This window comes from Canis lupus, chromosome 32, assembly GCF_048164855.1.
Source record: "Canis lupus baileyi chromosome 32, mCanLup2.hap1, whole genome shotgun sequence".
Taxonomy (NCBI): Eukaryota; Metazoa; Chordata; class Mammalia; order Carnivora; family Canidae; genus Canis; species Canis lupus.
In genome coordinates this window covers 19,581,661-19,595,341 of record NC_132869.1, presented here as the reverse complement: position 1 = coordinate 19,595,341, position 13,681 = coordinate 19,581,661, and the positions used below count along the sequence as shown (strand labels likewise).

At 40.9% G+C, this 13,681-nt stretch overlaps 1 protein-coding gene across 1 annotated transcript in view; it reads right to left on the bottom strand.

The window, feature by feature from the left end:
- Nucleotides 1–270: 270 nt before the first annotated feature.
- SLC27A2 (solute carrier family 27 member 2) overlaps nucleotides 271–13,681 on the bottom strand; it is a 40,663-nt gene continuing 27,252 nt past the window's right edge. Inside the window, exons 5-10 of the mRNA XM_072808465.1 lie at nucleotides 11,952–12,146; nucleotides 8,741–8,831; nucleotides 8,188–8,386; nucleotides 6,593–6,690; nucleotides 1,713–1,843; nucleotides 271–646 (exon numbers count right to left, since the gene is read on the bottom strand). Of these exons, the coding sequence (XP_072664566.1) occupies nucleotides 470–646; nucleotides 1,713–1,843; nucleotides 6,593–6,690; nucleotides 8,188–8,386; nucleotides 8,741–8,831; nucleotides 11,952–12,146 (891 nt within the window). The 3' untranslated portion in view covers nucleotides 271–469. The remainder of the gene's footprint in view (nucleotides 647–1,712; nucleotides 1,844–6,592; nucleotides 6,691–8,187; nucleotides 8,387–8,740; nucleotides 8,832–11,951; nucleotides 12,147–13,681) is intronic.

Here is a 13,681-nt window from a genome sequence, read left to right as displayed (position 1 = left end):
ACCTCAACTGGAGCTGGATTTCCATTGGACTGTTCATTAGTGATCCAGCCCCTTCACCTTTCAATTTCTTGACATTTTTTTAAACCTAGAATGCCATTATCATTATGAATTAGGGCACGTGTGAAAAATTGCCAATGAGGCTCAGGATTTGCATTTAAAGTCAGGAAAGAGGCAATACTATCTCATCTGTTGGCATTCATCTATTTTATTATATACTTAAAAAATAATGCACCCTCTAACAAGCTTGGTCTGCAAATAAGAAACGGTAGGTACAAATCAAAAAATATTTATTTCTAAATATTTTCACATGTAAAGGTTCAGGTGTAATTTTAGAAAGCTTCCCTCATCAGAATGCATAAATAATTGCATCTCACAGTCTTCAATCAAATTAAAGTTGGATTACATCAAGTGGCTGTACTAGGTTCATTCGGTTTCTTTCTGGAAACGTGAGTTATCCTTTTAGGAATACTCACAGTTTCAGAGCTTTATTATTTATGGCATTGTAAATGTCCTCGGTCATAGGCACATACATTTCTGCTTTGTCATCCAAGAAATATAAGGCATCTTTGATGACTGCAGGATTAAAGCCTTCCTCCACAAGGGTCACTTTTCGGTGTTTAAAAGTTCCAGTGATCGCAATGGTGTCCTGAAAAACAGCAAACAACCCACATTGTCATAGTGTTTTGTAAACAAATTAGGGTCAGGGCAAGGGGCAGGGGTGGGGCAGAAGGCTGGCAACCCACTGGTATCTCTGCCCCAGGTGGAAGCTGTGAGCGGCAGTCCTGTATATTAATACCTCCTGGTTACAGAAGCTCCACAATGGGGGTGGGAGGTAGGGGATGGGCGGCACCTTTGTGGAGGTAGTTTTTTCATACCCATGGGGCTTTAAAATCACCTGTGGGGCATGAGGGGCTGTGGAGCATGAAATGAAGAACAGAGCAGTCAGTTGCTTATTGAGCTTCAGGCATTACTAGAATATCCTGATTTATGTGGGTGGGACTAGGGATCATCTACACACAGACAATTTCTTTCCCCTTCATTTGAGAGGGTGATGGATGATCTGAGGGTATTTCAGCTTTCCTGTCTCTCAACCATTCTCATCGTAAGGCAAATGTCAGTGTTTTATGAACATCAACAGAAATAATCTTGTAACTTCCACCATGGCAGATAATCTAACATTTCTTTGCTCAACTCTTCGGCTACAGAATCATAGAGCTCATAGTCCAGAAGTGAGAGTGTTAAGCTAACCAATGGGTTAATGCTTGAGAAAGAAAAAAAAACAAAAAGACATCCCTCTGGTGGTGTAGTTAAGCCTTTGATAGTTCCAACCGGCTAATGATGCCCAATTAAATTTCACACAGTGGAAAGATGTAGGACGTCAGTGGATTTTTCCATTCTTTAAAACTGGAAACAACAAATAGGAAAGTCGGAGCATTTCTATTTTCAGTGTTGGTCATATCTCATCAAACACAGACTTTGTGAGCTATTTGCTAATTACTGCTGCTGAATGAACTGGTCTGTCGTTTTAGGGGGAAAGGGATTTGGCTTCTGCTAGTTGTATCGTCTGATGTTTCTGCTTCCTTGTTGAGCTTCCAGGTTAGGGGTAGTGAAAAGTTGGCTAATATGGTCACCATGGTAGAAGGGAGTTGTTCCCCAAGAGACAGCAGTCTCCAAGAGAGAAGAGAATTGAACTCGACAGCAAGAAGTCTCACCTGTATTCTTAGAAACCGGGGCCTTGCATAAGTGGGCAGGTAATCGGCAACATGGTGAAAGAGCTTCTTTCCATCAAATTCACAGTTTTCCTTCATTTTGATCGAGGCCATGCCAATTCGACCCTCATGACCTAGAAATAAAGTGAGAAAACATTAGATGTGTTGTACTATTTATGATGCTTTTTTTAAAAAATTTATTTATGATAGTCACACACACACAGAGAGAGAGAGAGAGAGAGAGAGACAGACAGACAGACACAGGCAGAGGGAGAATGCACCGGGAGCCTGACGTGGGATTCGATCCCGGGTCTCCAGGATCGCGCCCTGGGCCGAAGGCAGGCACCAAACCGCTGCACCACCTAGGGATCCCTATTTATGATGCTTTCTTAGCTCAAAGGAGAGGGGACTGAGAACGTTTTAACATGGGTTTCTTTTGGGTAGTTGGAATTTTTATTTCAGATATATGTTGAAGTTATTCTAAAGTAAATATAACAACAAGAGCAAGAGCTATATACTGATTAAATTTTTTGTTTTAAAGATTTCTTTACTCCCTTTAGAGAGAGAGTGAGTGGGGAGGGGCTGAGGGGGAGGGAGAGAGAAACTTTAGCAGATGCCTCGCTGAGCTGGGAGCCCAACTCGGCCTTGATCTCAAGACCCTGAGATTGTGACCTGAGCAGTAACCAAGACGTGGATGCTCAATGGACTGTGCCACACAGGGACCCCAATGAAATCTTTATTATATGTCAGACCCTATACTAAATGTGTTTTATGGACTATCCCTCTTAACTCTCACAATAGCATTATGAAGAGATAGAAATGTTATCTCTGTATTTTACAGATGAAAAACCTGAGGCTTAAAGACATTAAGGTATTTGTTCAAGTTCACACAGCAAATAATAGGCAGAGTCAAAAACTGGATTGAGTCCCAGCCCTGGGCTTGTAGCTGTCATCCTTCTTTTTTTTTTTTAAAGATTTTATTTATTTGACATAGGGCTTAAGAGAGCACAAGCAGGAGGAGCAGCAGAGGGAGAGGGAGAAGCAGGCTCCCTGCTGAGCAAGGCACCCGATGTGGGACTTGATCCCAGAACCCTGGGATCATGATCTGAGTGGAGGCAGAGGCTTAACTGACTGAGCCACCCAGGTGCCCTATTTAATCAAGATTTTTGATAGGTTAGCCTCTCTGCATCTCAGAGAAGCTGTGGGTGGGAGGGTGACAGAAGGTGCAAGGGTGAACTGCTGCGGACCTTCCCATTGATAAGCTTTATTTCCAAAGAGGCTGTGTCTTCACTGAGAGAGAAGATTGGGCAGCTTTTTCCTTCCCATCAGGAAGCAATGTAAGTGGGGAGGAGTTTAGAACAATTACTACACTGTTTTCTTGTAAGAATGGTGGTAATTAGGTATTAAGACATCTACCTGAGCCAGCACACCCAGCGGGAGGCTAGGTCTGCTTTCCTGAACTACTTAGCTGTAATCAGAGAGCGGAAGGAGCGGTCCTATGTCACTTGGGCCCCTAATTTCATAACCTCTCCCATGGTGTTGGTGTGTTTACCCGTGGCTCTAAAGAAGAAAGGAAACCAGAGGAAACATTAAAAGAAAGGAAATGCACCTCTATACAATTTGCCTCTTATCTGAAGGAGAGAGGCAGGGCCCTGGGCCCTCTTTCTCTAGGGGTCCTTGGTAGCTCTCTCGAAAGCACCCATCTCAGGAACTTCAAATGTCTCTAATAAGCTTCTTTTAAAATCAATGCAGAGGCTGATGCAACGGAAATCTTCGGCACTGACTGGCTCATTGCCTCTTGCTCTGACAGAGGCAATGCCCAACTGAGAGACCAATAGGCCAGTTGGGTCTCAGGTCTCTGCCCCGGGTCCCAAGGCTTGGTTTAGGACTAGTTCAGCTCCAGAGGGAAGAAGGTTCCAGTTTACAGTTGTTCTGGCCAGAGTCTCTCTAGAGCTGCACTGTCCAGGGTGGTAGCCACTGGTTACATTTGGCTATTAAAATTAATTATACTAAAATCTAATAAAAAATTCAATTCCTCAGTTGCACTAGCCACATTTGAAGTGCTTAGCAGCCATGTGGTGGTTACTGGCTACCATACTGGACAGTGCAGACATAGAACATTTTCATCCTTGCATAAAGTTCTGTTGAGAACAAAATGTTCTAGAGAGTAGTTGGGAAGCTCTGTTGTGACACCTAATAGGAGTTAACTGGACCCAAACTTTGGAGTACCTTCCTGGTTCAAAGTTGAAATGTGTGAAGGTCTTGCTGAGCTGTCTGCTACTGAGAACCACTTTGGTAGACTGGCTTATTCTAGATAGACCTGCCACATTTCACTGGAATGGGGCTGGCTGAGTGCCTGGCAGGGCAGCCAGCAGCAGGTGTGGCATTGAGAATCACAGAATCTGAAAGTTCATCTCTAATATTTCAATGCTAAAAGAATTCTCACAGGATCTCACATGGACATTCAGCTCCTTTACACACCCCAGCTGTTGGGCATTCCCCTCCTCAGGAGGGAGCCTTCTCTGTTGTTAGTCTCTGGTTGTAGGGGATGTCTCAGGCTAAATTTTGTTCTCTGATGTTGCACACCTGCTCCTTGTTCTACCTGACTTCTTACAATCTTTTGAAAACCGTTAGCTTCCTCTTCTTTTTGTTCTAGATCGGTGACTCCCAAATCTTACTGGCTGTTAGAATCGCTTGGGGATTAAAAGAAGACAGGAAGAGTCTGAGTCCCAAACCCCAGAGGTTCTGATCCATTAGATCTGGGCTTTAAAAAGTTTCTCGTTGATTCACTATATTGTACACTTGAGACTCATACTATGCTGTGCGTTCACTAATTGGAATTTAAATAAAAACTTAAAAGTTTCTCAGATGATTCTGATGGTTGGCCAGATGAGGCTTCAGTGCTTCTCAGACTTTAGTTTTATTTATTTATTTATTTATTTATTTATTTATTTATTTTTTATTTATTATTTTTTGACTTTAGTATTTTTTTAAAAACTGTGGTAACACATAAAATTGATCATCTTAATCGTTTTAAAGTGTACAATTCAGTGGCATTTCGTACATTCAAAACATCCTACAACTATCACCCATATCTAGTTCTAGAACATTTTTATTAGCCCCAAATCAGATTTCATTGTTTTTAAGAATCACTGGAGGGTTTATTAAAACACAGCTCCCCAGGCCTCACCCCAGAGATTCTGATTCAGTAAGTAGGTTCAAGTTCAGCCTGAGAAATCACATTGTTAACAAGCTCTTGAGTGATGCTGCTACTGGTCCAAGGACCCCACCCTGAAGAGCACTGGGTTTGATCCTTCCATTCCATTCCTCCAGATTCTCTCACTTTCTCATACCCACCCTTTTGTGTTGTTACCAAAATTCAGCATTTAGAAGTGCACGCAGGATTTCAGGTGGGGCCTTGTGAAAGGCCAGCATGCTATGATGGCTGACAACCACGACATGTGCCCTTGTGTTAATTCAGCCCAAATTCCAACACAAGAAGCATTCTGTACCCCTCACACTCTGTGACCTGAGATGTGGCTTTTCTTTTCCTTTCCTTTCCTTTCCTTTCCTTTCCTTTCCTTTCCTTTCCTTTCCTTTCCTTTCCTTTCCTTTCCTTTCCTTTCCTTCTTTCTCTTTCTTTCTTTCTTTCTTTCTTTCTTTCTTTCTTTCTTTCTTTCTTTCTTTCTTTCTTTCTTTTTCTTTTCTTTCTTTCTTTCTTTCTTTCTTCTTTCTTTCTTTTCTTTCTTTCTGATTTTATTTATTCATGAGAGACACACAGAGAGAGGCAGAGACACAGGCAGAGGGAGAAGCAGCCCCCCTGTGGGGAGCCCGATGTGGGACTCAATCCCAGGACCCTGGGATCATGACCTGAGCCAAAGGCAGACACTCAACCACTGAGCCACCCAGGTGTCCTGTGGCTGAACTTTCTATTGTGCTATCATCATAGGGTAGGAGAGGAACAGGCAAAGAAAGTCTTAAATATTCTTTAAGAAATAAAAGCACAAGGTGAAACCATGTGAAAAGCACATGTGAAACCATCACAACTCAGGAAAGAGAGACTTTGAGATTTCTGTTTTGAAAATAGGTGAGAATTCCAAATACTGAGTACTAATAATATCCAGTAGTACCTATATTTAGACAGTGATTTGGATGTTTTAATCCTCTGTCATGTATAATTAAAATAATTTCTTCTCATGACAACACTCAGGTATATATCTGGTAAATATGTGTTTAGTATTTATGTAATTGAACAAGTTTTCTTGACAATCTCAAGTGCAGGGCTGGTATTACCCCTAATTTTAGTGATTTGCCTGAAGTCAAACAGCCAGCAGGACTCAAAGTCAGACCTTAGCACTCCCCACTCTGCTGGCAAGTGGATCTGCAGATGAAGGCTTGGTGACACCATGTGATGATTCTGAAGCTCACTGGGGTAGGCTGGGGTCAAGCACAGGTTTTAAAAGAAATTTGGGCAAGTCAGCTCCTTTTCAGTTTTTTTCTCCTAGCAACTATACTTGTTTTTATTTGTGACTCCCAATTCAGAGGCCAAGTACCATTTCCCAGCTGTCAAGCCTGACATATTTTTTCCCGAGGTATACTAAATGCATCGTGGGACCCTGCATCTTGGAGAGATCTGGGTTGTCTGAGAGCCCAAGAACAGCTGGGGAACTGAACCACAGAAGAAGGCCAGGTTTAGATGTACTGACTTGGCTGATTTATAATGGAATGTAAACCAGACATCAATCCTTTACTTCCAGGTGGCTGAAAGAGTTGTTTGACAATCTAGCTGGCAGGCAAGAGCGATGACAAGCTTTGCCCTGGGTTTAAAATTATGTTCAGTTACTATATGGGTTTAGGCATAGACATAGATATTTTATGCATACCTGGCACAGACACTCCGTAAACATTTACTTCTTGGACAAAATCTACCAGTCCGACTATATCAGCGACTTCAGTGGTGGCCACATTTTCCCCTTTCCAGCTGGAAGAAAAGGCAAAGTTAGTGCAAGTTCCTGCTGGTCCCCAGCCCAGGCTGCGATGACAGAGCAGGTGGTGTTTCCCCCAGACCTCTGTAGGGTATCTGCACTCATTTTCCCATCTCTTGCCCCAAGTCCACTCAACATAGTCGTGGGAGAGGGATCCTGTTTGAGACACAAAAAACAAAGGCCTAGGACTAAATAATAAAATGTGAAATTCCAATCTCATGACATGAAACATGATACAAAGAATGATGTTGTTCTCACGTTGAAATACAGGTTTGGCCGAAGAAAGGCCCAGGAGATGAAAAATAAATCTCTATGAGTTTTTGTTGTGTTTAGATCGCTCACTTTCCTTACTAACTTTGGTTGCTATTTATTTCAATTTAATAGAATTTCATCCTTGTATTTCAGGGTCTCATGGCAATGGGAAAGCCTTTCCTAGGAGATATACTTTATTTGCAGGGAGATTATAATGTTAGTGCCCAAGCAATTGCTACCTGTCCACCTAATAAAGAGTTAAAATTTGTCTTATGTTTAAAAATTCTTTAGATTTCCCAGATTTATCTTTTTAGTAACATGAAGGTAGCATAAAATCACGGTATGGATCCTGAGTCATGGAACCCTGAGGACTACTGGAAACCCTGATTTCATGGGTGAAGGGATTGGGGTTAAGAAGGGTTACCTGCCTTAATAGCACAGCTGGTCAGGAGTAGAGGCAAGCCTAGGAGCTTGGTTTTCCACATTCATATTCTTGCTCTTCCTACTATAGCCAGACAGCTTCTATCCTTTCCTCATTCATTCATGCAAAGAGTAATCATGCATGTCAAGCACTGTGCTAGGTGGTGGTGCTGGTGCTAGGGAACCAGCTGGCATAGGGCCTGGCCTCAGGGAGATTACACAGGAAGGAATCTGATTCAACCAAAGAGTCATGAGGCTGGAGGACCATGCTGTTGTTGGGATTTACTTTTATAGTCTTAGGATAATGACTTTCAAAATTCATGGTGCTGACTTAGATTTCTGTAGGAGACCACCTGGTTAGGGATGGAGAGTGGGAGGGAGGAAAACATGTGGGCTCAGAACCCCTACCCATCACCTCCTGTTCAACTAGATCAGTTCAACTTTAGTTTGCATTTGACTTTATCTGAAGAAAGGCCCCATGATTGGAAACAGTGTGAAAATCCCTGGCTGTTCTATGACTGTCTGGTAATAACTGAGGATAAATGAGAGAAATTGGATGGACTGTTAGGCTACCAAAAATTGGGCACAGGTTTTCTGCCTTTTTCTCATCTGGTGTTGCTCAACTAAGGTATCTGTGCATTGCAGAGTGACATTTCCTGTGTTTTGTTCCTTATTTTCTGGGAATACAGAAGGCTGAACTGGTGTGCCAAGAGATAGAAGGAAATGGAGCATCATAGCCAAAGTAGAATGCAATTCCAATTTAGGAGTAAGCCAAATTGTGCATGTGTTTGTTTTTGGTTCAATAATTCGAAGAAACCAACCGGAAAGTATCTCCAACTCTGTCATGGAAGTAGATGAAATTTTCATGGTCAATCTTTAAGAGATCTCCACTATTGAGATAGAGGTCTCCTTTCTTAAAGACATCTCTCAGTTTTTTCTTCTCAGTCTGACTAGCTGCTCCAGCATAGCCACTAAAGGGTGTAAGTTGTGTGATTTTGCAAACAAGGAGTCCAACTTCACCTGACAGAAGAAAGTACATTGTTATTTTATGTGCTAGCAGTAGACAGATTTTATTATTAGCATACTCTTAAAACTGTTGCCATGTACTAAAAAATGGACATCTTCCCACATGGCCCTTAAACCTGCTCCAAATACCATTTTTTAACCTTACAGGGGCTGGTACTAAGTCTATCTTCAACAATGAAAAAATTAAAGACTTTCTTTGTAATTAAAATACCCTCAGAAAAATGTAGTGCAATGTTGTTCAAGTTGTATTTTCAGTTACTTTTATTATGAATCATTTACAAAGCTGACACAATATTGATCTCATTTTCTATGTATAGTGGCAACATTCAGAACAAAACTCTCCCATACCTTTGGAAACTTTGATGCAATATCCATTTCCATCTCGCACAGGTTCATCTTTCTCCACATCATATTTAATTAGATCATAAGATATGACTTTCTAGCAAAATTAAAACATATCATTTTATTTATTTATTTTTAACTATTTTATTTATGAAAGAGAGAGGGAGAGATAGAGAGTGCATGCACACACGAGCAGGGGTAGGGAAAAGCAGGCTCTCCGCTGAGCAGCGAGCCTAAGCGGGGCTCGATCCCAGGACTCTGGGATCATGACCTGAGCAGAAGGTAGATGCTTGACTGACTGAGCCACTCAGGGGCTCATTTTAAATCATTAAATCATTTAAATCATTTTATATCATTTTAAATATAAATTCCTTCACATATTTTCCTTTTTATTGTGATATAGCATATATACGGAGTACAAAAGTACACATATCTTAAATGCCCAACTTGATAAAATTATACATGGACACATCCATGTCACTACCATCCAGACCAAGAAATAAAACATTTCCAATACCCCAAAAAGTCTCTAAAAATACACTAAAAAGTAAAATCACTCTCATATAAGTGATTGGGTAGGCGTATCATAAGCGGGTTTTAAAAACCTGTATGCCTCTGTTTCACGTTTCCATAAGTTTTCCAATATATTTAAAGTTCAGTGGTATAATTATTTCATGCCCATGGCTATAAAATGATTAAAACTCCACCATATTTCACATATACATTTCAATGGTATAAGAATTTAAATTTATGTAGTTCATTTAAAAAAATAAATTTATGTAGTTCAGTAAGAGTAGTGAGTGTATTTTCTCTATTAATATTCTCTACTATTATTTTCTCTACTAAGTATGGCAGTATTTAGAAGTAATTCTTAGCCAGGAAGACTGTGTCCATTCCAAACTTATATTTAAGTCTACATAATAAATTAACCAATCATATATTTTAATTGTAGCAGACAGCCATTACAAAGCAAGCAGCATTCACAGTCAGCCAATGTTAGATCTTGTTTATTTGCAAGGTAAAAAAATTTGGAGGTAATAACTAACGCTTCTTTCCACATCAGCTGCAGGGGCATCTTCTTCCCCTGCCTTTTTTTTTTTTTTTTTTTTTTTTTAGTTAAAAAATATTTTCTTGTTTAAAGCAGAAAAACTGACAATAAGACATGGCAATGAATGGATGAGAAGCAAAGAACTAGTAACATATAGCACCAACTTCTAAGGTTGTCAGATTTAGTGTAAAACAGAAGTTTCCTTGTGACTTGTCTTTTTGAGGGTCAATAGTAATAACATAGATTATCTTGTACTGTGTCTCAATCAACTCAGCTTTCTACCCTTTCTTGTCCTGAACTGCATTAGACCTGGGTCCCCACAGTTTGAGCTGGTGCAAGTTGAACTGAAACTATCTAAAGACTGACCTTATCAGCCATGGTTCCAGTGGGGAGTAAGCAATAGATTCTCGGCCTGTAGCAAGCGCTGCCCAGTACAATTTTTTTGTGATAACGGAAACGTTCTACATCTATACTGCCCAACATGGTAGTCACTAAACACACGCAGCTACTGAGCATTTGAAATATGGCTAGCATGAAAGAAGAACCGAATTAAGAATTTCATTTACATAATGTAAATATATATGGCCACATGTAGCTAGTGGCTAGTACACTGGATGGTACAGGTGTGGAGGACAGTGGCAGGACCTGTGTAGCTGATGTTTAGCTGTCACTGTCAGAGTGGTTCCTTGGGTTTCAGAATGCCTTGAGATAAGGCCAGAATGTAACAAATGGGATGATAATAATCACTATAGCTAATAATTATTCATGGATATTATAGGACAGGCATTGGGCTATATCCTTTAAGGATTTTTTTCCTGTTATTTAATTTCTTTCTTTCTTTCTTTCTTCTTTCTTTCTTTCTTTCTTTCTTTCTTTCTTTCTTTCTTTCTTTCTTTCTTTCTCTTTCTTTCTTTCTTTCTGATTTTATTTATTTACTCATGGCAGACACAGAGAGAGAGGCAGAGACATAGGCAGAGGGAGAAACAGGCTCCCTGTGGAGAGCACAATGCGGGACTCGATCCCAGGACCCTGGGATCATGACCTGAGCCAAAGGCAAATGCTCAACCATTGAGTCATCCAGGTGCCCCTAACTGGGTTCTTTCAATAATCCTTCTCCCTTATTGTACAGTTTGTGTCAGGCACTAGGCTCTACATTTTCTCTTTTTCTCTCTGTTTTACAAACAATGAAATGGAGGCCTAAGGAACAATAAGTGACTTGCTCAAGGTCACTCAATTAGTATACAAGGTGCCAAAATTTGATGTCTCAAGGCAGAATTCTTCTGCACACAGATAACTATATTTTGTACTCAGCCCATCAGTGTACTGGGGACACAAGTTGCCTGGGACCTTTGGTGTATCTGTTCATGGTCAGGCAGGAAGGGCTGCCAGTGGCATAATGACAGCAATGATTGCTCAAGCCAGGGGAGGCTCAGCCTTTACCGAATGTTCCTGGAATTTTGAAAATCACCCAGGAGACTGACTGCTCAAACACACAAAAAAGGCAAAGAGATTATACGGAGACTCCAGGCAATAAATGCCTGAAAGGGAAAAGAGACTGCTACATGAGCTGGCTTAAAATTGGGAAATATCTTTCTAGTGGAGTTCTCAGGCAAACACAAACATTTGTGAGGTCTTAAAACATAGCACAACATAGTCTTCTAGTTCTCTTGAAGGTTTAAACTGTGGTTCCTAATAATGGGGCCACAGCGTTTGAAAAGCACTGATACCTGTGCCCTGCCTCAGAACAACTGGATCCAAAGCTCAAGGGGATGGCACCCTGCTCTCCTCTACATAAAAAGTTCCCCAGGTGATTGTGACACACAGAACGATGAAAGAGAAATACCACATTTCACAGTGTGTGGTGAACTTACGGAACTAGTAGCCTTCTGGTGTTCTGTTGTCTGTAGAAATGGCATCAGGAGACCTCACATAGGTTGCAGACAGCAAAGGCATAATAGGTTGTTATTAAGAGAAATTAAGATTTTAAGTTAAAGGGCCCTGTCATTTTGTGCTCATGTCATAGAGAATGAGCAGACCTCTCTCATGGTTACACGGATTGGCCATGGCTCTGATGCAGCATGAAATTCTAATAACATCATCATGACACAGCTTTTAAGAAGTCTCCATATTCTGAAAACTGGCTACATATGCTTCGTCTTTCGGACTTACCTTCTGTAGGTAGTTTATTCTCCCAACGGCCCCAATTTTTCTTGTATAATTCAAAAAGGCAATATTGCCTTCTGTGGCAGCGTATAATTCATAAATACAAATGTCTCCAAATCTCCTGATGAATTCCCTCCACACATCCTCTCGCAAGCCATTTCCTATTGCCAATCTCACTTTATGGACACGATCATTGGGTTTCTGTGGTCGGAGGAGAGACCAAATTAAAACCACTCTGGAGACTGTACTTATATACTAGTAATTGCCTTTACATTTCCATATACTTATGTTGCTTATGAGTTCACCTTTTCTGTTACTCACGCACATAATGCCTCCTCCCCACCAGCTGACCTAGCTTGGGCTAGCAGTTAGGACTCTGATTTAATAACCAAAAGGCTTGGCTTTTCCTGTTTTGAATTTTAAAAGGCAGGGTGAGATAATTTTATAGAACTAAGTGATGCCAGCATTTAATCTATATTCAGTCTGAAGCTAGAATAATGTACTGATTGCTTTCTTGATGGGACTGGCGAATCTCAATGAATTGCCAGAAAGGAGGGACCATATGGGAAAGATCTCTATCAAAGATTGACACTCTGAAGCAGCAATAGTCACTTGACAAAGAAGCAGAAAACAAGGAACAACAACACAGGGAGAAAGAGGATGATTTTCTACAGAGTCATTACTGTTAGGGCCTCAGGGGATTGGAGGAGAAGACTCTTGATCACGCCCTCATTTAGCAGATAAGACCCTGAGGTCACAGAACCAGGTAATGCTGAACCATGGCAATGAAACTGTCCCAGTGGGATTGGGAAAGGGAAGAGAGAGAGGAAGCTGGCTCCCAGCTGCCTCAGGTGGCCTGGGAGGAATATGCTTTGCTATAAATAAAAATCGCCAAGGAAAAATTGTTTTGAGTGTAAGAACTGGAAGGAGAGCTTGTGTCACCAACAGAGGTGGAATTAGGACCAGGCTGCTCTCCATTTAACCACAATCACTTATGAGGCCCCCGCAAATATGTCCAAATCTATGGTAATTTAAATGATATTTTATATTAATAAGGCAATTTATGTCCTCTAGGAGATTACAGTCTAGTGGGAGAGAAAGGTAAATAAGTATAATTATATTTTATTTTTTAAAGATTTCATTTATTTGATAGAGAGAGCACAAGCAGGGGGAGTGGCAGGGAGAGGGAGAAACAGGCTCCCTGCTGAGCAGAGAGCCCCATGTGGGGCTTGATCCCAGGACCCTGGGATCATGACCTAAGCCGAAGGCAGACCCTTAATGAACCGAGCCACCCAGGTACCCCAAGTATAATTTTAACTTGAAACTCTTGTAATTCTATGATCTTTAGCAGGAAACAGAATGGAACAGGTAGAGGTGCTTGGTAACTAGGACTCTCATATCAAGTGTGAATTTCTTTGATTGAACAGCAATTTGCTTATAAGGACAAATGTTCTGAAGAGCATTTTTTACATTATTTCCTATTCTGTGAAATCACTATGAAGTTATTTTAGAGTAAGAGTTCCTCTTTGAAAAGAGCTGTTGTAATAGGGAGACTGGTGGTTCTTTGGTAAGGGGAAAGCCTTTGATATGACAGTTCAAAACCAAACCAAAACAAAGCTTGAACTGAGTTCCCTGCCAGAGGAGGCAACGGGTCAGGGGAGCAGTGCATATGCATTTCATTTTTGAGTAGCTCCTTGGTTGAAACTAAGGTGGTGAAGCTTCTTCAGGAGTCCTAA